Source organism: Mercenaria mercenaria, chromosome 7, assembly GCF_021730395.1.
Source record: "Mercenaria mercenaria strain notata chromosome 7, MADL_Memer_1, whole genome shotgun sequence".
Taxonomy (NCBI): domain Eukaryota; kingdom Metazoa; phylum Mollusca; class Bivalvia; order Venerida; family Veneridae; genus Mercenaria; species Mercenaria mercenaria.
The window spans coordinates 1678571-1705695 of record NC_069367.1 but is presented as its reverse complement, the minus strand read 5'-3'; the positions used below and the strand labels follow the sequence as shown (position 1 = coordinate 1705695).

The 27125-nt window shown below is 36.4% G+C and overlaps 1 protein-coding gene across 1 annotated transcript in view; it reads left to right on the top strand.

The window, feature by feature from the left end:
• Window positions 1-27125, top strand: part of LOC123556140 (fibropellin-3-like) — a 33222-nt gene that overhangs the window by 5631 nt on the left and 466 nt on the right. The window contains exons 4-12 of the mRNA XM_053548908.1: window positions 5480-5594; window positions 7641-7754; window positions 8275-8388; window positions 8646-8759; window positions 9034-9147; window positions 9956-10069; window positions 10502-10612; window positions 25289-25429; window positions 26830-26946. Coding sequence (XP_053404883.1) covers window positions 5480-5594; window positions 7641-7754; window positions 8275-8388; window positions 8646-8759; window positions 9034-9147; window positions 9956-10069; window positions 10502-10612; window positions 25289-25429; window positions 26830-26946 — 1054 coding nt within the window. The remainder of the gene's footprint in view (window positions 1-5479; window positions 5595-7640; window positions 7755-8274; window positions 8389-8645; window positions 8760-9033; window positions 9148-9955; window positions 10070-10501; window positions 10613-25288; window positions 25430-26829; window positions 26947-27125) is intronic.

Sequence of the window (27125 nt, the reverse complement as noted above, 5' to 3'; positions counted from 1 at the left end):
TCACTATCTAAATCAAGGGGTGAATGTAAAAAAAATATCTAAATGCTTCTTTATCTATTTGCACTTTAAACAGACCACTTGAAATTCACCACTTGATATAAAAGTTACTTGATATACAAGTTAAAGTTTGACTACGACTGGATAAATCGCGTTACCAAAGTCGACTGTTCTGCTAAGTTGGTCAAACAAACTTCTTTATAAATTATTGGAAATAAATCAGTTTTGATTTGATATACAATCTAAAAACACGACTAGTATAGGACTGGCACATTTGTTGTTTTAAAGTAGATATACCTCAAGTCTTTCTTTCGTATAGGTTAGTGTTTATTAAGCATTTATCAAATTAAGTTGGTCTGGCGCGGCACAGCCGCGTGACCAATTTAATTTGATGAATGCTTACTAATTAATACTAACCTGTTTAGTGCTTGAAATTAGTTTTTGTTTACAAATTTAAGCTCCGCCTACAGATACACTCAATAAGTACCTGATTACCTGGTAGAGTCAAAGTGTCCAGTTAAACCGAGTCCCGCTCACTTATCTTTCAAGGCGATGGTAACTTTATTCAAATTAGTTATACATGTAGAATAGATTATGCAATCACTAGAAACCGGGACATTTTCAGTACCGAATACTGCAATAATTATGACAGAAAACGAGGGAGGTGAGACATGGAGGTGAGCTTTGATCTGCTTGATATTGAATGATCTGGGGCCGGATATTAATTAAATGAAATTGAATTACCAGTAACCGCATCGACGGCAATGATAAAGTTTTCGTCGTGAAGTCCAAACACGTCTCCGAGATGTCGGAAACGGATCGACCATTTGTGACACTTAACGATTACATGAATGATGCGTTAGTTATTAATGTTCCTAATTGCGTAAAGAATCTAGTCATATTAAAATGACGGAAAGTATATGATCTTTGAAGTATAAATATTGCAGACTTTTTAACAGTTGTCAGTTCAGTTGACCTGTTTTAATTAATCCCCCGCCGTGGCGGAGGGATTATAGGAATGGTCTGCGTCCGTCCTTCCGTCCGTAACAAAATCGTGTCCGGTCCATATCTTTTGAACCCATTGACATATTTCCATTATCTTAACAGCAAATGTTAAACTCACCAAGGCGATGTGCAGAACCCATATTCCAACTGTGCTGGGTCAAGGTCACACTTGGGGATCAAAGGTTATGAGGTGATATTTCGTGTCCGGTCCATATCTTTTGAACCCCTTGAAATATTTCCATTATATTAACAACAAATGTTAAACTCACCAAGGCGATGTGCAGAACCCATGTTCCAACTGCGCTGGGTCAAGGTCAAGGTCACACTTGGGGATCAAAGGTCATGGGATGATATTTTGTGTCTGATCTCTAACTTCTTAACACCTTGAAGGATTTTGAAGATACTTGACACAAATGTTCATCACATCAAGATGACTTGCAATGCGCATGTTTCGGATGGCCCGCTTCAAGGTCAAGGTCAGAGGTGAAAGGTCATATGTGTATATTGCTCACCATTGCCATGGTCTTGGTTTTTATTAATTTTTGTTTTCCTTTCGCAGATCTCTTTTCTGTTAACTTACATTTCTTTTTATTGAATATCTTCCCTTTAATGATACTACAAATAGCTTTTTTGCAACATTTTAACTATTGGTTGTAGGGAAAAAACGAGACCACTTTTATGTGGTACAACATGGATGGTACTTCCAATTGTTAGGTGTAATTTGACATATCTGTATTATTTAGACTAAATTTTGCACTGCATTTGAGTTTATTGGTTTTGTTAATCCCCCGACACAAGTGGTGGGGGGTTATAGGAATGGTCTCCGTCCGTCCTTCCGTCCTTCTGTCCTTCCGTCCGTCTGTCCGTAACACTTTCGTGTCCTCTCCGTATCTCCTAAACCCCTTGAAGGATTTTCATGAAACTTGGGTCAAATAATCACCTCATCAAGACGATGTGCAGAACCCATGAGTCAGCCTTGTCGGCTCAAGGTCAAGGTCACAACTTAGGGTCAAAGGTTTGAGCCTTCCATTTTGTGTCCTCTTTATATCTTCTAAACCCCTTGAAGGAATTTTATAAAACTTGGGTCAAACGATTACCTCATCAAACGATGTGCAGAAATTATGAGTCAACCATGCCAGCTCAAGGTCACAACTAAGGGTCGAAGGTTTGAGCCTTCCATTTTGTGTCCACTCTGTATCTCCTAAACCCCTTGAAGGATTTTCATGAAACTTGGGTCAAATTATCACCTCATCAAGACGTTGTGCAGAACTCATGAGTCAGCCATGTCAGTTCAAGGTCAAGGTCACAGCTAAAATCAAAGGTTTACCCTTTCACTATCCATAGCAGTGGCGGGGGATTTAGCTGTCTTTCAGACTGCCTTGTTTTTAAAATAACTGTTGCCCTGTGAAAGTTACACTAAACATCATTCTTTTTCGGCTTCCACTTTTCCGATGTGGTCATTTTGCACTACATCAAGTGTTTTTTATTTCTAATTTTCCGACTGAGATATCTCTTAGAACTTAACTAGATCTACTGGCAAGTAAGCCGACATTTAGTTGGTTTTTTTTTTTTTTTTTTTTTTTTTTTTAATTTTTACGATTTTTGGTTGCGGGTTTATCCTGCTACCAAAGTTAAGTGTATTTCTGACAATCATGTAGCATCTTTATTTGATTCCAAATCATATCCAAAGGAATTTGTTCATGTGCTACACAAAGTAGTACCATTCATGAACAATGCGGATGAATTATCAATGATCAAGCAGTTCTTATTCATCCTCTGTCCATTCACACTGGCCATTTAGATTATATTAGATCTGTCAATGCTTAGGTATTCCAGTCCATGGTTACATCACTGACTTCCAGCTGTTCATGTAAGGTCAGACAGAGTTTATCTTAGATATGAGGCACATTAGAATTTGTTTCTTATAGGCCTAACTAAACTAAAGGAACCAGCGTGGGAGCCATCTGGTCTAGTCGCGTAATGGCTGCCAGGTATTTGAACACTAATTTTTCACTTGGCATGGCAACAGAGGTCTAAATTGAGGCTAGTTTTTGTTTAAATTTCATTGTGGATGTATTGTTGACATTTTGGTAGAAAAATGGAAGAGCAGGTTGTATTTGGTGAAGTCAAGCTCAATTTTAGTATGAGTAGTACTTCCAGGTCACAGCATTGTGATTTTGATGTCAGTTTACAGTAAGTAAATGTGATCAGAGAAATCTCTCTTAGAAGATACATGACCCCTACTTTTCTCTTCATTTTATATCAGTTTTATCATAACTCTTTACAATGAGGTAAGGATTTGTTCTCTGAAATGGGTCTAGCTATGTTTGGTAGCTCTTTGAAAAAGGTCAGTTTTATATAGAATATATAGGGAAAACTATTTAGGCTATTGTGACCTATAAGAGAATGTGGGCAAAAATTGAGATTTGTCCAGATATTGATATAAATGAACTAGTTTGGTCAGATTTTGGTAAAAAATGAGCATTTCATCGAAATTTTGCTGTAAAAATTGATAAAAACCCAAAAAATCACATTTTCACTGTTTTGGGGGTATTTTGTTTTAAAAAATGCAAATTTGCACTCTAAATTATGCCCATTTATACCTTTCAGAGGGGACATTTGGTATATTTCAAAGTGTTAATGTGTAATTTACTTGCAAATTATGGTGAAAATTTATGAAATAGGGCAAAAACCAGCTCTGGCTAGAAGAACTGGTTTAAAATTATGTCGCGACATCAGTTTTGAAGGAAAATTGGCGCAGGGACCCGCGTTACTGAAAATGCCATAAAACCCGGAAAACTGATTTAATCAAGCTGAAACTTGGTATTTTCATGCAGATGTGTTACTGGACTATAGAAATGAAATTGAAACTATTACAGAAAAACAGTTTTTCTTATAGGCCAACTAAACTAAAGGAACCAGCGTGGGAGCCATCTGTCTAGTCGCGTAATGGCTGCCAGGTATTTGAACACTAATTTTTCACTTGGCATGGCAACAGAGGTCTAAATTGAGGCTAGTTTTTGTTTAAATTTCATTGTGGATGTATTGTTGACATTTTGGTAGGAAAAATGGAAGAGCAGGTTGTATTTGGTGAAGTCAAGCTCAATTTTAGTATGAGTAGTACTTCCAGGTCACAGCATTGTGATTTTGATGTCAGTTTACAGTAAGTAAATGTGATCAGAGAAATCTCTCTTAGAAGATACATGACCCCTACTTTTCTCTTCATTTTATATCAGTTTTATCATAACTCTTTACAATGAGGTAAGGATTTGTTCTCTGAAATGGGTCTAGCTATGTTTGGTAGCTCTTTGAAAAAGGTCAGTTTTATATAGAATATATAGGGAAAACTATTTAGGCTATTGTGACCTATAGATCTACTTGTATATTTATAGCTTGGCATTTAAAATGAAAATAACACTAGCAAACACGCAACCACCAGACATCTCAAGGCTTTGATTTATTAAAAGTAGGAAAGTGTTTTAATTTCTGTCTAAAGGTTTGTGTTTACGTTTTAGCTATTTTCCCAATCTGAATTTGACCATCGGAACATTGTACGGCCCCTAGTTTCATAGAGAATCGCGGATGACGTCAGAGCGAGTAAAATCAATAACACGCCTCTGGCACCTCCTATACAACGGTTGTTAATCGTTTCACTTAAAAGTATGTGACTTAACGGATCAATAAACGACTTGAAGTAAATGATGATTTACCAAAGCAAATTTCGCAATAACTTAAAAAATACTGCAATGTCACTGGACAAAAAGTAATTTCAAACACTAAGACTTATCTTTAAACTACATGTCCCATTTAATGTTACCCTTCTGATACGTAAATGTATGTGTATAAAGCTAGTAATTGTTGAGAATCTACCTGATTACTGTGTCTTTAGGAATACGCTACATATTTATAATTGATTTAATTAAGGGTAAACAAAGAATCAGCATTTCATTTGAACTACGCTACAATATACATAAAAAGTTTAATTTGCTTCAAGTTTAAATCTAAATTCAAATATACTCTGCTCATAAAATCTCTACAAGAACGGTGACACGTGTATAAGGGTATTAACAGATACAGATGCAGCTGTGCTCCGGATATACTGACTTAAATATAGGTTGGTGTTTATTAGTAAATATTGATCAAATTAAATTGGTCTTGCGCTGGCGACCAATTAATTTAATAAGTGCTAATTAATAAACATTAACCTGTTTAGTGTTTGAAATTATTTTTTTGTTTAGTAGGTGGCTTACCGCTTAATAAACAACTGTAAGTAAATGCTGATTTGTAGCTGTGAATTCGTAAAGATAATGCACGAGGCTTGACATGTCGTTGGATGACTAAATACCGCACCACAATACAAAATGGCAGTAAAATAGTTTAATTTGTTGAAGGGATAAGCATCTTTTAACAGATTTCGTTAGAAAATAATTACGAAAAAAGAAATGAACGAAATTAAAGTGTGCTTTAAACAATTTAGACATCAATGATTGCAATCCGAATCCTTGTCAAAATGGTGCAAATTGTACAGATGGCATCAATTCGTAACACGTGCATGTGTATCCCTGGCTTTACAGGAAGTAATTGTCAGACAAGTAAGTGCCTTGGCGTTTATCAGCCTTTAGCCTGTTGGTGACAAGTGATTCTGCGTTTGCGACCAGCGCAGTCCAAGATCAGCCTGTACAACCGTGCAGTCTGATCATGGTTTGCACTGTTCATTATTCAGTCAGTAAATTTTCGGTGGACACACCTTTGAATAATTAGTGGTACTGTCCAAATTGAATGATAGACCAATCCATTTTAGAAATTTAGCAAGGTAAGGATTTAAAAAAGCCAATAAAATGAAACTATTACGATACCCCTCAGTTGTATGTTTAGGAATTAATAATTCTGAGAATGATAAAAATTATGCTGTGCTATTCAAGGACTTCGATCATTACTGCATTCACATTACTTTTACCCTACTAAATTTCTGTAATAGACCTGTCCATCTTTCAATTTTGACAATACCATTACTTTAAAATCATTTAATTTAATGGGCATGATATTTCGTTTATTTGGTCACGCGGCAATTTTGTGAAATATGAATTCATGGATTTTAACTTTGAACATACAATGAATGGGAATTTTACTTGTTCGTTTGGATTGACTCAACCACGAAATCCCCGAAAATTAATGCCCCACTAATATTAATGATTTCACAGTAACTCTTTAAAGGGATGATTACTAAGATTATATTGACTGAATAACAACATACTGTGCAGATAATGACCAGAATGCACGTACAGTGTAACTTCCGAAAACCGGACCTTCTGAAAACCGGAAACCTTTGAAAACCGCACGAAACTCAAAGTCCCATTTTTTTCTGTTCTTATTTCTATATATTTTTAACTTCTGAAAACCGGAACTCCCGAATGCTGAAAACCGGACGAATTTTGAAGCACCGTTTATATTTTAACACTAAGATTGACTTCCGAAAACCGAACAGCAAAATTTTTGCTGGATTAAAAGTGTCACCTGATAATCCAAAAAAAAAATGTGTCAACATCTTCTTTTGTTTATCTATTAGTGGCACGTGTTTATTTTGACACGCTATATAATCACAATGATCATCTGATGCAAAAGTAAGGAAGTAATTAGCGATTATTTTCATTTGTATTCAATTTATGAAAACATGAAGAATTAAATATCTTACGTGTTAAAACCTTTCTTAATGTTTGAATGAAAGAAAGATAGGTGTTTTAAATGATTTAGTTACATCAATTAAACTATGCATTATCAACATTAATTAAAATTTAATGTTGACAACTCAGGACTCCAAAGATGGTAAAATGTAAGTGGAAAATTTATGCATAAATGCTATTACTAAAGTTATGTTGTTTCTTTTTATACTTGTCATTTATGTATTTATTATCCTTAATGTTTGTAATTGATTATTAATTAATTAATTAATTTCTTTATGTGAAATTGTAAAATTAAAAAAAGATAATAATCTCCTTCATCCTACAAGTAGGAAAACATAACTCCTTGTGCACCATGTCCACTTTGCCTACAGACTTCCAAACTTCTGAATTCCGGAAACTTCCAAAAACCGAACTTTTAGGCTGGTCCGGAGGTCGTTCGGTTTTTCGGAAGTTACACTGTATGTGCAGGCTAATCATGATCTGTACTGTTCACAAAGGCATCAAAAATGGTGTCCAGCATGAAAAGGGTTTATGATGAACGCTTACTTTTGTGCATCAATGATGAATATAGCGTACAGATAGTTCGTAGCCACTTTTGATTTGTAATTGAAAGTTTTACTCGAAAATATTAATTACTCTGCAAGTTATTTGATGACTGTAGCTCGAATCCTTACCAAAATTGTGATGCATGTTTTTATTTAAATAACACTTACTATAACACTTACTATTGTAAGTATAACGTCGCCTTTAGCGAAAAGAATGAATTGCGAATAAAGTAAGTGGCCTTATTTATCATTGTGCATTTATAAACTAACACAAGGTTGGTTTTTTCCACCATGGAATGAATATCAAATAGCACTCGATGGATGATTTTGTATAATGTACCAACTTCAATACTCAATGCCCAGTTAAGCGAAGTGATGATAAGCTTTAGTCATAGTACCTGAATAATTTCAGACATCAATGAATGCAATCCGAATCCTTGTCAAAATGGTGCTAAATGTGTCGATGAAAACAACTCATACACGTGTGTATGCAGTCCTGGTTTTACAGGAAATACGTGTCAAATAAGTAAGCGATCATGTATTGTTTTCTACTAAGAAGAAGCTAATAAAATGAAAACATCATGAGGTCCTTGATTGTTCGTTCAGATGTAACGGTTTAATAAATAGTATTTTTGATAATTAAGTTCATGATATTCATGATATTTCAATTCAGAGATATTAATCAATTATGCCATGGAGACCCTTGCTGAATAATGAGCGGTTCCTACACGATGACTTTAAATCTGCACCCGCATTTCGTTTGTAACTGATAGCATAATGTATAAAAACGTTAGTCACTCATTATTCTGCAAGTTGTTTTATGATTGTTTATACATTGAATGTAGCTCGAATTCTTATCAAAATGGTGTTACGTATTTACCTAATAAACATTTACGTAAGAAAATTTTATCCGGCTTTAGCCGAAGGAAGTGACGTCGTAAAGATGTAAGATTTAATTACAACGTTCCAATACTCAAGTTGGAATGAAAAATAAATACCGCCTGACAGATATTTTTTTAAATGCTTTTTAATATTTTCGTTAACAGACATAAATAAATGTTCTCCAAATCCTTGCCAAAACGGTGCCAAATGTATGGATGGCGTCAATTCATTCACGTGCCTGTGTAACCCTGGCTTTACAGGAAATACTTGCCAGGCAAGTAAGTGCAAAGTCGTTACCTAAACAAGCAAGATTATTAAGATGAATGTTATTTTGGTCACTGAATTTTTAGTTGAGGCTTAAATAATGTATTGAATTATATTGAAATATCTTAGTTTTTTAAGTGCGTACTACTTAGTTTGTTAGTTTCAGACAATCAATTGAAGTATGTTAAAATCATTCTAAAATGACTTAACATATCAACGAAGCTTGTGAAGTCATTTTTTTTGTTGCCATACATAATCTGAACGATTTCAGACATCAACGAGTGTATTCCAAACCCTTGCCATAACGGAGCATCGTGTATAGATGGCATCAACTCATACACATGTACGTGTAATCCTGGCTTTACTGGAAATACGTGTGAAACAAGTAAATAGAATATTTTGTACGGATAAATATGATATGTTATATGAGTTAACCGATGACAGATTAAATTTCATAATCTATCATAACATGTTTACTCCCTTTTAAGTTGTTGTATTTAAGAAACAAGGAATAATAATAATGAAAAATAATACACTAGACTCGACCTTGTTTTTATGTCTCAGCCAATAAAATGTTATATGCTTAAAATTCCAAAACGACATCACATTTATGCAAAACTATTATATTGTTTTTAACTTCATTTTCTGAACAATTTCAGACATTAATGATTGCAGTTCGAGCCCTTGTCATAACGGAGCAACGTGTATTGATGGCATTAATTCATACACATGTGTGTGTAATCCTGGCTTTACCGGAATTACATGTGGAACAAGTAAGTGCAATATTATCTACGAATAAATGTAATATGCTGTCTGAGCTAACCGGTAACGAACTGATTTTCATACATCGATCATAAAATGCTTATTGCTTTAAAAATGAGTAACTTTGGATTCATGAAAAAGTGCAGTCCCTGAGACCTGAAGTGTTGTGGAGCAAAGAAGTAGCATACTAAGATTAAATGACATCAGTAAAATTGTTCAAATTTTTTAACTGTTAGAAAGTTTTCAAAATATTCATCCACCAGTATAAGCGAAATAATATCAGCCTAATATCATAGTAACTGAATAAAACATCAATGAATACAGTCCGAATCCTTGTCATAATAGTGTTAAGTGCGTAAATTACTTTAATTCATACACGTGTGTGTGTGATCTCGGTTTTAAAGGAAATACATGTCAAACAAATAAGTGTCGTGTCGTTTTCTAATAAAGAAAAGTGTACTAACTGAAACTGCAGGTTCATACATTCAGGTTACAGAGGAAGGATAGCCAGTATTTCTAATATTTAATTTAGGGTCAGGAGAATCATTTTCAGCAACATTCTGCTACATGGTAACGGAAAATTCTGCTGAATAATGATCGGTTACTGTTTGGTATCAATGGAAATCTGTCTTCCGAAAAGTCGTGATTGGTAGACAAGATGTTAATTATTCCACAAGTCACTTTAGGATTGTTTGGACATCGATGAATGTAGTTCCAACTTTTCATCAAGATGTTTTTTAAGTTCTTCATCTAACTAGCATTGACATGAGTAAGTATTATCTCTGCTTTTATGTTTTACGTCCATTGTATTTCGTTTAGACGTGGACGATTGCAATCCAAATCCTTGTCATAATGGGGCGACTTGTATAGATGGAATCAACAGTTATACATGCAACTGTATGCCCGGCTACAGTGGACATGATTGCGAAACAGGTTGGTGTTGTTACAAAATCTAAGATATCCGTTTGTAAAATGTGTATGTCAAATCCGTGAAAGCTTTTTCCAAAACAAATAATAGTAGTATTATACTTCAAATTGGTGAAAGGAAAGGGGCAATCCATTTTGTTTGATAATCCCATGTGTTTGTATGTGTAAAAGTTCATATGCAGTATATTTCGTTTAGACGTAGACAATTGCATCTCCAATCCTTGCTATAACGGCGCGACATGTATAGATAGAATCAACAGTTATACAGGCAAGTGAATGCCCGGCTTCAGTTGACATGATTTCGAAATCCGTGTAAGATTTTATCCAAAATATATTTGTAAAATAACTAGCTGATGAAAGAAAAGTTGCTATCCAGTTCATGTTATAATTCTTTTTTTTTTTCGCCGAATGTTTCACTTACAGTTTTATATTATTCAGATGTAGACAATTGCATATCAAATCCCTGTTGTAATGGGGCTACATGTGTTAATGGAATAAACAACTTCACATGCATGTGCAACCCTGGCTTCACTGGACGTGACTGCAAAAGTAGGTTACACCAAAATATTACGATCCTTTATATAACTCCTGGGCCAGTATTCATTAATATTTGAATTGACAATTTAAAGGGCCTGACTTCCAGAAGGTAAGATAAAACAAAGATAAAAAGGCAGTTCTAATATATCACGAACTTAATGTTACATTTTCAAGAGGACTTTGAAATTTAGTTACTGACAGACTAAATGTAAAGAAAACTCATGAAAAGTAGTTCTTCGTACAATTCTACCATTGTTTGTCGAGGGTCACCGAAGTTAAACAGCCTGAATTATGCAAGTTTGAATACTAAGCGGTCTTGAAGTGCATGTAAATATATCCCCGTATTGATTTGTTAAAGATGGTAGAAAAGTACAGAAAAGGCGAATAGTGCCTTGATGTTTTTTTTATTTATTTTTTTTTTGAATTATACGCACTTGTTGACCGGTTCGCCATTCTTATGTGTTTCATTTACATGACACCAGAAAATGGTTTGGATATAGACAAGTTATACAGTATAAATTATCACATGTCTCCTTACATACATCGCCAAACTTTGCGAATCTAAAGTTGAACAAAAGTTTAATGAGATATTAATTATATTTAATTGATCTTCTAGGACTTTATTTATATTTCATAGCATTTCAGATATGATCATGTAAATACCCAGCAAACACACGACGTCGCAAAGACGTCTTTTTATAGTTGTGTAGTGCTCGCGTACGGTCTGGTACGGCCTACGGGGTGATAGCCTGAACCCGGAACACAGCAAGAGTGATTTCCCTTGGCGCGGGCAGCACGAAAAGACGTTGCTGGTGTTGCTAGACAATATTATTTGGCTATTGTCCCAATTAGCATAAAGTACAGACTGATTCCACCTGGTAAGTTTCCCACAGTTACAATATTGGTGGCAGCGGTTCATTTAGAGCCCATATTTCGCCGACCAATAAATCGCTACCGAACTTCTATTTTTAGGCTTGGCCAACTTGCCAGTCTAAAAACGGTTGTGACTTGTGTTGGAAAAGGGACCAGGTAAGGCGTAATTGAATTTAGTCGATTACGTTCTAGGTCTAAAACACTTATTTAAGTGTTATAGGTGGAATAATTGAAAATTATTCGACATTTCCAGACAGTTTGTTGGGACTATACCATCGGAAATCCCTATAGTTGGCATTGTAGTTTACCTTTGTTGATGCTTTAGGATCCTTAAAAGAATTTTTTTGGATCATTCTGGAATTGAAATAATTAAATTTATTTCTAATTTGTTGTTGTTATTTTGTTTTTTATCAAAGATGTCACAACAAAAGAGTCCAGAAGGTAAGTCAGTTACATCTGGTATTAGTGCACAAGTGGTTTCAATATTTTGCTACCCTTGAGCAATTGAGAATGATACCTGGAATTAATACAAAAATTGCCAGTGCAATTTTGTTGGTGCGTGAGGCAACGGGGAACATAACCCCGGAAGTCTTGTCCGTGCTGTGTCGTAAGAAATTTACAGAGTCTGAGCTGGGTCGAATTGATTTTACCCAGAATAAACTATGGCCACTTCAGGACAGTGATAAGGAGCCTGAGGCTAGAAAAGAGCCTTGTGCTTGGTCACATGTTAAGACCGGAAATACTCTAGCTAGGCCTGGGGACTTGATCACCCCTAGACCCAGAATGCATGCTGTATCTTCTGGTATGCACAGGCCATTTTTGAAAACTCCGGCTGAATTCCTTGGGACACCAGCATCGGCAGGAAGAGGGTATCGTTACCAGAAACGAAACTGAATATCAACTTGGTAAAGGTAGCACTCCTTTTGGTGATGATGGTAATGCCAATGCAAGTAGACCATCATCAGAGGGGAGTGGGAGCCGACTATAGTCAGCTGGCAAAGAATTAAGTTCTTTGCAAAAGCATTTGGCATTTGATGGCAAGGGCAGCTGGGAAGCTTTTGATTTAAAGTTTTCCAGATATGCTGAGGCATGCGGATGGTCAGATGCTGAGAAATTGAGGGCTTGTGCTGGTGTCTTACTGGCAAAGCTATGGACTATTATGTACTGATACATGATAGTGGTGAGGTGAACTCTACCAGGGTTACATAGTAAGCTTGAGGCGCGGTTTGGTGAGCACGAGTTGCCAGCTGCGGCTCAATTGCAATTTCAACAGGCTTGCCAGGAAGAGGGCGAGTCGTTAGATGATTTTGCAGACCGGCTTTTGACACTTGCAGCAAGAGCGTTCAGAGGCCTGCCAGATTCATTTGTGACTAATCAAGTCATAATCGTTTCTGTCAGGGCCTGTTAGATAAGATGCAGGCATTCATGTGTTTATGCTTGATCCTACGAGTATCACACAGGCCAAGCAGGTAGTCCGTAAATACCAACAGGCACACATGGCTATATTTGGTATGTCAAAGCACCAACCTAAGCCGTCGAAGAGGAGGAATGGTGCGAAGAGGAGGAACGTATTTTTGCAGTGGGAGAAATGGCCGGTAGCACACAAGGGGCACCAGATAATAGGACTGTCATTGAAGCACTTAAGCAATTAGAGCTTAAATTTGATGAAGTCATGACAGTCAGATCCAGTAGAGGTGAAATCTGGTGAACTACCATAGAGGCTTTATAAAAGCAAAATCTGTTTTATGCTTTGACAGGCAAACTTCGGTTTTGTGTGGGCGGGGAGAGTGGGTCAGAGCTTTTGAAGTTTTGATAAGAGGCTATGATGCAACCGCCAGGGTTAGCCTTGCCGACGGGGATAAAATAAGTTGATACTTGACACCGATGCATTGAATAATTTGAACAATGCATTGGTACCATAGGTCCAGTCGGCAAGGAAAGGTCATTGCATATGGTAGTTATGGTAGTTATGTTCTTATTTGGTAAACTGTATTGTACGGAATGACCACTCAAGTTTAAGGTGATTCATGGGGTTCCAAGAGCCTCAAGGTTAACTGGTGAGACGGTGGCCGGAGGAGCTGTCTCAGTTGAATATTGTGCTGCAGCATGGGGTAGGTCGTGAGCATGATAAAGCTAAGGCAATGTCTTGAATGCCGGTTGGAGGCATTGCAATGAGTATCATGCTGGGACACGACTGGAGCAGTTACCTTGTGGCAGGTGTAATTACTGTTAAGAAGACAACGAAAGTTGGGGTCCTTTAACCTTGTAGACGACGCAGTGCCGTTGGTCATAGGGGACACGAAGCTTCCATCATAGACGTTTGAGGGACCTAGGACCAACAAGGGCATGGGTACGACTGTCTACAGGTTTCTTGATGTAGACGACGCAGTGCCGTTGGTAAAGGGGTTACCTGGAGTTTACATCACAGATCATCCGGGAAACCTGAGACCAGCAATGGCATGGTACAACTGTCTACGGGTATCACGATGGAACCACAGATGACACTGAGGGTAAGATGACAAGCCAGTCCTTGCAATAGTAGTCTCAGATGCGGGATGACCCTTCTGAGAAAAGTAGCCTACCAGATGCTGGTTAGGATTTAGACTACTATGAGGTAGTAAGCTTCTTTGTGGTAGATATGTTTAAACATGCTGTTGTAAACATGAACATGGTGACCACAAGGAGGGTTGTGACTGAGGCTGTTAAGGCCTTGGTAATCGTAATACAGTCACGTCTGGAGAGTCAGTTCAGTGCCTACTGTAGGACAACCAAGTTCACAGTCTGAGGTCCTATCCCCGGAAAGGACAAACAAAAGACTTGTTGTGCTTAAGGGTGCGACAGGACCTCTGACTTACCAAAGGGTCTGGGTCTAGCCTTCAGAATTCCATCTCGGTACCGTATCTAGGAGCTCTGAGGGATAAAATTGGACTGTGTAGTTGGTGGTTCTTAGTGGTGGAGCTGAGTGAAGTGTTGAAACAGGATGAGAAATTGCTGTTTGTTTGGATTGGTAATGAGAAAGGACAGATCCGGCATGGTCCGATCTGTTTCGTGCCAGTCCAGTAGCTGAGTCAAATCGGTAAAACAAGGAACAATTTCTCTGTTAGATTGTGTTTTATGTTAGTGTGACTAAGTCAAGATGGCATTCATCTTGATATGTCAGAAAAGTCTGAAGGAGGAAGCTATTGAACTCTGTCATAGCCTTCCCTCTTTGAGACATCGGACTCTGAAACAGATTAGTCCGATGAAGCCTCGTCCAGAGACCCCAGACGAGGAAAGTGTGGTCTCACACAGTTTTACTAGGATAGGGCAGGCACCGCAAGGCTCTGTCACAGAGGAGACTTGAGCTCTGCTTGGACTAGCAGTAAGGTTACCTAGGCTCCCCTCTGTTAGGCAAAGCTCAGGTAGAGGCAACTGTGTGAGGTTAGGGTCCAGCCGTCTGTTTGACTAAAGGTTGTTTATTAGTAAGTGTTTCGGCTGCTGACCATTCTTGGAGTAGGAACAGTTCTTATGATAGCAATGACTAACTATAGAAGAACTGAGTCTGTTTAAGCCATAGGGGCTGATCCTGGTGCACTATGGATGCGGAGATCCATGGTCGCCGGTAGCGGTGGTATTGTGGCTAAAGTGCACAATACTAGTAACTGGTAAACCCAGGAACATCTCATATTTATGAGCAAGAGACCATGGTAACTTCCATGGTCTAAGGGTACCATGGATATATCTCCATGGTCTAGACACCATGGTCTCTTCCATGGTGTAGGGACTACCTCCTTTCAATAGGACGGGGAGGAGTGTAGTGCTCGCGTACGGTCTGGTACGGCCTACGGGGTGATAGCCTGAACCCGGAACACAGCAAGAGTGATTTCCCTTGGCGCGGGCAGCACGAAAAGACGTTGCTGGTGTTGCTAGACAATATTATTTGGCTATTGTCCCAATTAGCATAAAGTACAGACTGATTCCACCTGGTAAGTTTCCCACAGTTACAATAGTTGTTTTGGGGTCGCGACGTCGGTGACCAGAATCCGACGTTGTTCCAACGACTTTACACCGACCAAAGTCCGACGTCGCTATCCCGACGTTGTTCCAACGGCTTTACAGCGACCAAAATCCGACGTCGCTAATTCCGACGTTATTCCAACGGCTTTACAGCGACCAAAATCCGACATCGCTATTCCGACGTTGTAAAAACGTTGGAACAACGTCGTTAGATCTACTGAAACTTTAAATATTTCAAGCTGCAAAAATAATTTCATTGCGTGAATACTTCATTGCATTTTGTCGTTTTAGCGCTATTCGTCATGTCGTGAGGTTAGTAAACATTAACCATCTAACATTAACTCGAAAGAGTTCCGTCCCATGATTTCCGACATGTGTTCGAAATTGACCAATCAAAACAGGTCTAGCTCACGTGCCTTTTGCGCTCGTTCATGTTGTTGATCCGAGTTTTGAAAATTCGTGGAAGTATTTAAAAAAGCGCCATGTACAGATTATATGTCAATTCATGGCTTCTCCACCTGTAAGTAGTTGTTAGTTTTTACAGCAGTTATTTTTTGTCATGACGTTTTTAAAACTGTTGAAGTTACAGCTATAACTTACATTGTCATATATTTTCGCGGTAGGCCTATAATTTACCGGTAATTTGTATGTTGACATTGTTGTGCTGCATGAGGATAAATTAATAATCATGCATTTTAGGGTGGAAATGGACTTACTTAAAATATCTTGCATGCGATGAAGATCAGACTGTCAACATTTTGCAGTCTTTTACTGTTTACAGTGCAAAAAAATAGAACTTTCCATAAATTATAAAGGCTTTGACAAAGGGTTTTTAGTTTATAAATTCACGTATGCTTAGTGTCTAACAGTTACATGCCATTTGTGTGTTGATATCTGTCACCAAACAGCATTACTTGTTGGAAGCGGCTAGGGGTGTGGTAGTCAAACTAGGACTTTATGCGGGTCATGATATAGGACTAGACTAGATGGTGTTTGTAAACAAATCCGTTGTAGTTTCTATTTTTAGAACTGATAAGACAGTGAGCGGCTAGACGTCCATGTTTTTTTTTTGTAAACAGTGATGTTTTTCTAACTGCATCATAATCTTAAAACACAGATTCTACCAATATTTTTTTTTATCAATTCTGATCAAAATTCTATCAAGCCACCAAAAGTCTGTATATGAAAAAAGTCCCTGCCCATCCCCCCTTCTGCATAATAACGTGCAATGCATTCAAACGCCATCCACCATACAACAAGAAAATTTAACAGAAGTGCCAGTGTGAACAGGTTGTTCCATTATCTAAAGGCAACAGTATAGCCGGAACTATATGCTTACTTGTCGCTGTCACCATATTGACTAACATAAAATCAACAGTTTTAACATTTTGTTTGTAGTCAAAGCCATTGCGTGACGTCACATGTTTTAGAGATTTCCTGAAAGAAATCGTGCCAAATAAGTTTAGACATGTTGAGACAGCGTCAGTCAAGTTACATGTATCACACTGTCCCGAAACATCCTGTTACGTTGTATTTGGACATCTCCATATAATATAATTTATTATACTGCTTCACATTCATTTGATGCCTGATGATTCTCTTCAGAAGTAGCATAATAGTCCAACTAATTTGATGTGATCCTAGGAAATGTTTGGATAATTCTTTTCATATGGGCAGTATCCCCACTTGCGTCAAACACTCGAAAGACCAAAATAGTTGAAGCAATTTCCGATGAAATTTTCATCGCTGCCAACGCTTTACATGCTATAGGTTTAAATGCCGATTATTTTCAAACATTAGTCATAAATTCAAATAAACTTACATGTATTGAACGGGGATTCAGTTTCTCAATGATTTATGCCAAAATTATCAAATAATATCCAAAATTACTTATTTTCTGGTGATTTAAATGTATGTATGTACTGTACACGATTAAAGTTTACCGTGTCTCTACATGCAAATATGCGAAAACGCAAAACCAATAACTTTACATGACTGTGTACTGTGATTTATATTCCATTATTTTGGTCCTTCAAAGTTTTGACGTTTAGATTGCCCGTCACAAATATAAAACAATCTGAACGGCGAATTATTTTGACTAGTAACATATATGCCTCGTGCAGAAAACCTAGGATCTGTTTTACAAAGACTTTGGTATGTCTGAGTTTAGTCAGGCATAAATTTTCATTAACCTTCACCCTGCTAAGTTTCTAAAAATGAACTGATCCATCGTTCAGTTTGGACAGTACCATCTATTTTTCGAAGGGGTGTTCACTGAAAATTTACTGACTGAATAGCGAACAGTGCAGACCATGATCTGCCTGCACAGATGGCAGGCTGATCTTGGTCTGCACTGGTCGCAAAGGCAGAATCACTTGTTGCTAGTAGGCTAAAGGTTAACTGTAAACTAGTTGTGAAACTGATTCAAGGTTGTTTAACATCTAAAATGCAAGACAGTAAATTCTCAAAATTTATTTTATGCATGGGTGTACTACTGTTGTGTGTGCTTAAAATGTAGATTATTACAAAGTAGCTCTAATTTGAATTTTTTTGCTGTTGACAGGTTTCCATGTTGTCTGCTGTTGGAAGAACATCTATGAGGGACTGTGAATAGATCTTTATCTTCTGCTTATATACAACACTTACTCATGGGCCAGTGGGCACAATTTCTAGCTGTACAAGGATATCATGGTGTTTGATAAGTAAGTAATATTGGAAATAAAGTTTCCATAAATTTATTACCTGTTTTTTACTTCCTCTTGAATAAAATATGCGTGAACTTAACTGAAACTCATCTGAATCGTGTTTCACAAGCATTTTTGTGCATGTTTTAAATTTAGAAAGAATACTTTAAGAGAATGAAAAATAATAATTATGCAAGAGTTGTATTTGTCTTGTGTCAAGTTTTGTGAACCCACTTACGGTGAGCTCGATATAGTCGCCACTTTCGTTGTATGTGCTTGTGTCTGTCTGATTTTGTCCGGACCTAACTTATACATGCATGAACCATCTTGTTTATATATTTGGCATGATGTTTACCTAAGTGAGAAGGTGTGCCATGCGTAAACCCCATGTTCCTGTCTCAAAGGTCAAGGTCACAGTTAAGAGGCCTACAGTCATGCTGAAGTTTGTCCAGAGCAGTTTTTCTTCATGCATGGTGGGATTTTGATGTAACTTGGCATGAATGTTTACCATTATGAGACGGAGTGTCATGCGCAAGAACAAGGTCCCTAGGTCCAAGGTCCACTTGACAGCTGGCGGGCTCAACACTCTGCTCCTTGGCATACTTGTCTTATTGATTTAATTTTTAGTGATATAGATTAAAATTGTACCTTTTTTATTAACTTTTTATCACCAAATTCATTCTGTTTCACAGGTTGATGACAATGAAACTAATGACCATGTTAACAACAGAGGAAAAGCAAACTGGGAGAAGAAAGGACAACATTGTTTTCGATCTTGAAGGGTAAATATTTAAGAAATGATATTTGATCATACTTACGTGAGAATGGTGTTAGTAAGAATAGAAATTCTAGCATTTGAATGAACCCGTCCAATGTATTCAGGGCTCCAGAAATTTTGAAAACTCAGTATGTCCGAAATGAATTCACGACATCGGCGCTATCCCATCCACTGTATTACCGTATAAGCTTTGTGATAAAGTAAAGAAATTAGTATGTCATGCATTAAAAATGATACACCGTCACCTTACCATACATTTAACTTTATACATAATTCTAATATGTGTGATCATCATTTAGTTTTTACAACATTTTAGTTAATACAAACGATCAATAGAAAAAATCTTTATGAATGACAAATCTGACCTTTCAAAGAAAGTGTATAGTGGTGTAAGAAATGTATATAGTGCTGAACTTTTTAGGGCCAAGGATGAGTACTACCATAACAAGATTGGAGAAGCTGAAGGAAACATCAAAAAGCTATATGCTGTAACATCCGATTTACTGGGAAGGTCGAAGGACAATCCGCTCCCATTACACACAAGTGCAGTATCTTTGGCAAATGACTTTCTACGATACTTTGCTGATAAAATAATCAAGTTGAGAAATGATCTTGACAACATATCAACTGAAGCACCCAATGGTAATTCTTCCTACTCAAATCCACCTGTGATTATGAATACATTTACTGCGTTCAAACCACTTTCCGAAAACGATATTTTGAAACTTGTATATGCATCAAAATCTACAACTTGTGAACTTGATGTGATACCAACTAAGAAATTAAAGGAGCATTTTTCACAACTTGCTCCCGTTGTGACAGAAATTGTAAATCGATTACTGCTATCTGGTGTGTTCCCTGAGGAATGGAAAAGTGCTGTGATAAAACCTTTGTTGAAGAAGAAAGGTCTCCCACTTGAACTGCAAAACTATCGCCCAGTGTCAAATTTAACATTCCTCTCCAAAATTCTTGAAAAAGCTGCACTAAATCAAATCAACAAGCATATTGAAGCTAACAATCTCCTCCCAGCTTACCAAAGTGCCTATAGAAAATATCATGGGGTTGAAACAGCAATGGTCAAAATGTATAATGATCTTTTGGAAACCATAGATGAAAATCAAATAACAATCGTGGTCATGATCGACTTGAGTGCAGCGTTCGATACCATCGATATCCCGATACTGATTCAAATCCTTCAAGATGACTTTGGTATACATAGCACTCCCTTGAAATGGATAGAATCTTATCTCACGAACAGAACAATGAAAGTTTTAGTTGAACAGTCAGCATCTGACACGGAGCCACTGAGGTTTGGTGTCCCGCAGGGTTCTTGTGCCGGACCAGTGATCTTTACCCTGTATATATCGGCTCTCAACCGAGTGGTGCAGAAATATCCAGCTGATCTCTATGGATACGCGGACGACCACAAGATTGCGTTAAAAATTCAAGCGGGAAATTCTCAAAATGAGACAACTGTTCTTCAACAACTCGACAGTTGTCTCAATGAAATCATAAAATGGATGACAACCTTCAAACTGAAAATGAATCAATCTAAAACTGAAATTATTATGTATGGAACAAGACAACAGTTAGCGAAATTGAACATCACAAGTGTAAACGTTGGTGGGTGTGACGTAAAATGCGTCGATCATGTCAGAGACCTAGGTGTAACTATGACCAATACACTCAACTTTGACCATCACATTCAGAAAAAATGTCAGATAGCTCATGTGCAGTTACGAAACCTTAGGGCAATACGGAAACATCTCACACAAAAGTCAACTGAATCATTAGTGCATGGATTGGTTCATTCTCACATTGACTTCTGCAACAGTTTATTTACAGAAATTCCAGCCTACCAAATCAATAAACTACAGCGAGTCCAAAATCATGCCGCTAGAGTAGTCAAGAATGCTTCCTATGAAAAACCAAGTACCGAACTTCTGAAAGAATTACACTGGCTTCCAGTTAAGGCTAGAGTCATGTTCAAAGTTTTAGTAATAGTCTTCCGTGTCATCAATGGTACAGCTCCAGTATATCTGAGGGAAATGTTTGTACCTACTCGACAACGATACAGACTTCGCTCACAAGTGACACTAACTTTAACATCCCTAGACGGCGAACAAAATTAGCAGACAGATCTATGGCGGTCGTTGGTCCCAAATGGTGGAACGATCTGCCTAGCTATCTGAAAAACATTCAGTCTGAAGCCAGCTTTAGATCAAAACTGAAAACACATTTATTTAGGCAGTTTCATGAACAATGAGTGTAGTCTTGTTAAAATACAAAATATCAGAAGTGGTGTAAAATAGTATTTATACATGTCCAAATCTTTAAATCTAAGTTCTAGAATCCTGTTCATATTTTGTATGTATATATGTTAAATGTGTGCTATGTAATTGTAAAGCGCAATAGAATATTTTATAATTTTTGCGCTATATAAATGCCATGTATTTGTATTTGTATTTAGTTTTTAACAAAACGTTTAAGTTTACATGTGTGTTAAAATGTATATTTTCAGCCTGTGTAGACATAGGACCAGGAAGGAGAGCTAGGAGTGGGAGAAGTGCCTGTGACTGATATATGCACTATCAGATAGAAATCCAGTTCAAAAGGAAATCTGAAATAGTGAAATAGCAGAAATCATGACTTACATACTGTGTAATCTGCTCTAAAACACAAACATTGAATTCAAAATGTGTTAAATGCAAAACAGTTCTACTTACAAAATGAATCTTTCAGTAAATTCTAAATGCAGCTGAAAAGTGATATACATGAAATGTGTGAAAACAGTGCAAGTTAAGTTTGATTTTTTGTTGTATACAAAACTGAAGAACTTGTATCCAATTCATTTTCTGGATGCACAGTGTTATTGGAATTTTTTTCAGATACTTTAAAATTCTACAAGGTGAAGAAATTTCAAATAGTATCTCAAGAAAAAAAGTTTGCACAATGAATTGTTTTTCAAAAATTTGCAGTTGTTTGTTCATTGTTTTGCCAGTCCATTACACTTAAACTTTACTTTATTTATTCTTAATATTTTTGTGAATGGATTAGATTACTCATTCACAAGGCAAAATCAAGAATTTGTTGGTTAAGGTTAATGTTGTCTCAAGCTAAGTGATGGGAAGACTTTATCCATTTGTAGTGATTTTGAGAATAATTAAAATAATTTGTCACATAGATCAATATTAAATGACCTGGCTGAAAGTTATATATGAAAAAAAATGTATTTTGTTCAGATTGGTCTACATAGAACTTTTTTGCAAGATTTTTTATTAAAATCATTTTCGGAAACTGCATAAAAGATGCCGCAATTGGACCTTTATAACTTTACTATTTGAACTATAAGAATAGCTATCCTACTCGATACGGCATCAGCTTTGCGTCACACCTTGGTTAAGTTTTTGGTACCAGTTTAGATTTTGGCAAAACCTTTGGGGACAAAGGTTTGAAACTTTCAACACTTGTTATCATCACCATATCCAATTTTAGGCAAGGGCACATAACTCTATCAAGGACTTTTGCTGAATTAGGGTACCTTTTATTTCCTACTAGTTCATATTTTGTGTAAACTGTTTGACATATGACATTGAAACTTTTATCACTTGATTATTATTATACTATAGTCTGTATCTGTAGGTAAGAGTACATAACTCTTACAAGTATTTTGGCTAAATTGTGACTCTTTTTGGACTTGGAAATTGGTACAATTTCTTACCAGTCCATGTTTTGTGAAAACTGTTTGATGTGTGGCTTTGAAACTTTGAACACTTGTTTATTATATGATCGCCATCTGTAAGTAAGTGTTCATAACTCTGTCAACTATTTTGGCTGAATTATGGCCTTTTTGTACTTAGAAATTGGTTCAGTTTGCGTACAAGTAAGTGTTTGTCAACACTATTTGACATATGGCTTTGAAACTTTGAACACTTACTTACTTACTTACTATCATGATTTCCATCTGTAGGCAAGAGCAGATAACTCTGTCAACGAGTTTGGATAAATTATGGTCTTTTTTGGAGTTGGAAATTGGTTCAGTCAAACTTATTGGAATGATTAAGCAAGATATTCCATTAAATAACAATAAATCTTGTGCAGAATGTAGTATACTAAATTTGAAATATTGCAGAAAATTTACATTCCTGTTGCATTTTTACCAATATCTAAATTTTATTCTCAACCGTTTTAGATCCCATTTCTGTGTCAAATACACATTCTCTGCTAAACTTTTTGAAAGGAAGATGTTGAAAAATTTCACCCAAACTGTGGGTGAGTAACTTTAAGATTTTAGCTAGACTGTACAAACTATATGCAGAGCTATCCTGCTTGTTTTCTGTCAGCATCTAAGATCAGATTTCACAGACCGAAGTGTGGTATCGAACCAGTATTTCTTGAATTATTTAAAGGAATTTTAGGCAGTTTCACTCATTTATGGCTATTATTCAATGCTTTTTGTTCAAACATAAAGTAATTGTGTAGGGATAACGCATGTTTTTCGTGCTACAACATCTCCAGAATCCCGAGGGATTGGTTGGTACCCAAGCCAGGTACCAATGATTCCTGAGGGATTCTGTAGATGTTATAACCAGAAAAGAACATGCGCTAACGCTATTCTGGCATAAAACGCAAAACCAAGTAAATGAATATATTGTCCCTCAACGTCATTAAATTCCCATGAAATGCGCGGTAAAGTTTGTTTTATCACGTTCACGTCATTTCCTTTTGAATTATTCGTTTTGGGGCCGTAATACGTTTACGCTTTGCCACGGAACGCGCATAAATAAAAAGGTGTTACAACAGCATGTGAGCGCGAAAATCTCTCTGTTAATACATGTTTTCTCTCCTGTTAAGACACCCCCGAAAAGTGACAATAACAGCAGTTTTATGCTAGAATTCAAGATAATGTTTCTTCACTTAGTATCAAGTTTTAAAATAGTTAAACATGCTGCTTCTATGACAGCTCTTGTTTTTTATATGCTATGACACTTTATTACATTCAAGCAAAATGGTTGCCAATTTCCACAAGTGTTTATCGTTGTATTCATTGATGAAATATTTTGTTAAAAAGCTATTGAATAGTCGATTGACTGTTGCTGTCCCTGAACAGCTCTTTTTACAGATTACATGCATCAACAAAATTTATTTTTGATTGAATGGTATATGTACTTTTTAATAAAAACATTTCAGTTGAATCATATTTAGTATGTTTTCTTACTAGACCCAGTATGTTAAGATACGTCTTGTGACTATTCTATTATTCAGTACACTTCTGTTTAAAACCATAGACTGTTGGGGGTTTTTTTGTGCTTTTAGACGAAACAACATTGAGAAAAGATGTCATTCAAATGTAAAAAATACATCTTTCCAAAGTTGTTAAAAATATGTCGTTCCAACACTGCAGAAGACGTCAAAACACCTTTCACAATCAAAGAAAAAACTACGTCTTTCAAACGTTGTGAAAAAGACGTCTTTCCAAGGTGGCAAAAAAGACGTCAACGCACCTTTCATTATCAACCAAAAAACAACGTTTGTCCAACGTTGTGAAAAAGACGTCTTTCCAACGTTGTGAAAAAGACGTCAACACACCTTTCATTATCAACCAAAAAGCAACGTCTTTGCAACGTTGTGGACAAGACGTCTTTCCAACGTTGCAAAAAAGATGTCTTTCCAACGTTGTGACAAGACGTCAACGCACCTTTCATTATCAACCAAAAAACAACGTTGTTACAACGTCAGGAAAAGACGTCATAACAACGTTGTAACAACGTGGTGTGTTTGCTGGGTAGATCAGTCAGAGGCATCTATTATGTGCCACAATGGTACTACTCACAAACATTGCATTTGTTTCTATTCATTTAAATTGTTTTTACGTTTTATTCACAGCATTATACATATCTTTCGCAGCATGTACAGCATGAAAATGTCTTTTACTACAGCATCATGAGTGTATTTTACAGTATTAACAGCATTATGAGTGCTTTAAATGGTATTTACAGCATTATGAGTGTCTTTTACAGTATTTACTACATTATTGTTTATTTTATTGTATTAACAGCAGTATGAGTGTCTTTAACAGTATTTACAGCATTATGAGTGTCTTACCGTATTTCAGTTCAGTATTATATAAATATAAGTGTAGTTGCATCATTTACAACATAATGTGTATACTACAGGATTCAAGCATTATGAGTGCCTTTTACAGTGCTTACAGTTTTACAAGTGTCTTTTACAGTCCTGATAATATTTTCAGCATTGAAAGGGTCGCTTGCAGTATTTATCGTATGTGTCTTTTACATTATTTACAACATTATTTGTGTCGTTTACAGTATCTAAAGCATTATAAGTGTGTTTCAGACGTTGATGTCGAGGTCAATATGACAGTTCTTGTACACACTGCGATAGTTCTTAACTGTAGCAGCCACAACAACAGTAGTTCTAACAGATTTTCCTGGAGGAAAGTAAAAAGTTGTCATGGACCATTTGTCAATTTTACAGGTGTGTTATCATTTAACAGTAAACTCAATATTCCAGCGTGAACTTTTCTGTTCTGTACTGTCCCGTACAATGAAATACTTGAAAAATTCTGATAAAGTTGTCACTCTTTAAAAGGAAGATGCCATTTGTAAAGAATGCTGAAAACTACATATGATCTAGGAGTATGCCATCAAAATACAGAATTGTTTGATAAGCGAACATTTTTACCAACAATCTACCTGTCTGATACATGTTATACCGAACTGTCCCGTACATCTGAAGATTCGAATTTTCTAAAAAAAAAAAACAGCCCCTTTAAAAGAAAGAATATATTTGTAAAGAATGCTGAAAACTACGTATGATCTAGGAGTTTGTCATCAAAATAAAGAAATAGTTGATAAACGACCAACAGTCTTCCTGTCCAAAACCTATTATACCGTACTAATGCTGAAAACTACGTTAACTTAAGTTGTGTGAAATTTCTATTCCGGGACATGATTGCAAATGCATCAAAAGAAAGATAAAATTCCTTTAAAAATGATAAGCTTTTATTTTAACGTTATAGAACTGCCCGAGCCCTTAAAGCAGTCTGTTTTAGGAACTCGATGGAGTAGCCAGCAAAGTGGTAATTGTTCTGTATATAAATATACATGCTCATTCTTTCTTACTAAGAGTTGTCATATGGAGAGTTAAGATACGTAATAAAGGTAATTAATACGTAATATAGGCAAATTTTGCATGACGTATTTTGTTTTGTACATGCATATACAATTTCAGTTTTGTGGTATTGAAAATATAAGTTTCGTATTGTATATCTAGACGTAATACACATATGAAGCGTTTATTAATTTGAAATTGAAATTACGTGGCCATTTTTGTTAATAGTTTCGCCATTTCTGTCTATATTACATATGTCTAACGAGTCTGCGACTTCCTTGATAAAAAAAATAAAACTTAAACTTGTATCGAAAGGTAAATATGTTAGAAAATCAGTCCTTACGACATAACGGAGATACGCGGGCACAAATATTTTATTTTTAATTGTTAGTTAGGTTTAACGCCACAGCGACTCAGTTATAGGCCATTTGATGGCTTTTCTGATTTCATGGTGCAGGAAGACCCCAGGTGCCACTCCTTGCATTATTTCATTAGCGGTGGGTACCTGGGTAGAACTACTCACCTTCTGCGTGCCAGCTGTGATGGCTTCCTCAAGAATTCAACGCCTCCAGCTTCGCTAAAACACATCGATGGCGGCCCTGTACCTAATGTATCCGTTATATACTATACTACCAATCTTAAAAAAATCGTCAACCTAAACCTGTCTTTTAGAATTTCAAATATAATTCAAAAGTAATTCCGAATGTTTGTACCAATGTTGTTTAAAACGTTTTTATATTAACAGTATGTTTCTATATTTAAAGGTGCCGTGCTGTATCTAACATCAAAGGCTACAACAGGGGATTCTGGGACATACGTATGTGAGGTACATAACAATTTGGGACAAAACATGTCTAAAACTTTCAACGTACATGTTTCATGTAAGTTTGTTGTTTGAGTCATTCAGTTTCCCAGAATCCTATCTGTCCGAAACATTAGGAAAACGAAAGAGAAATATTTGATTCTAGCAGAGTTAAAGAGCTAATGCACTTATGCACTAAAAATTTGATAATTTGCAAAACATGTAAAACTGATCAAATACTTATGATTATGCACGAAA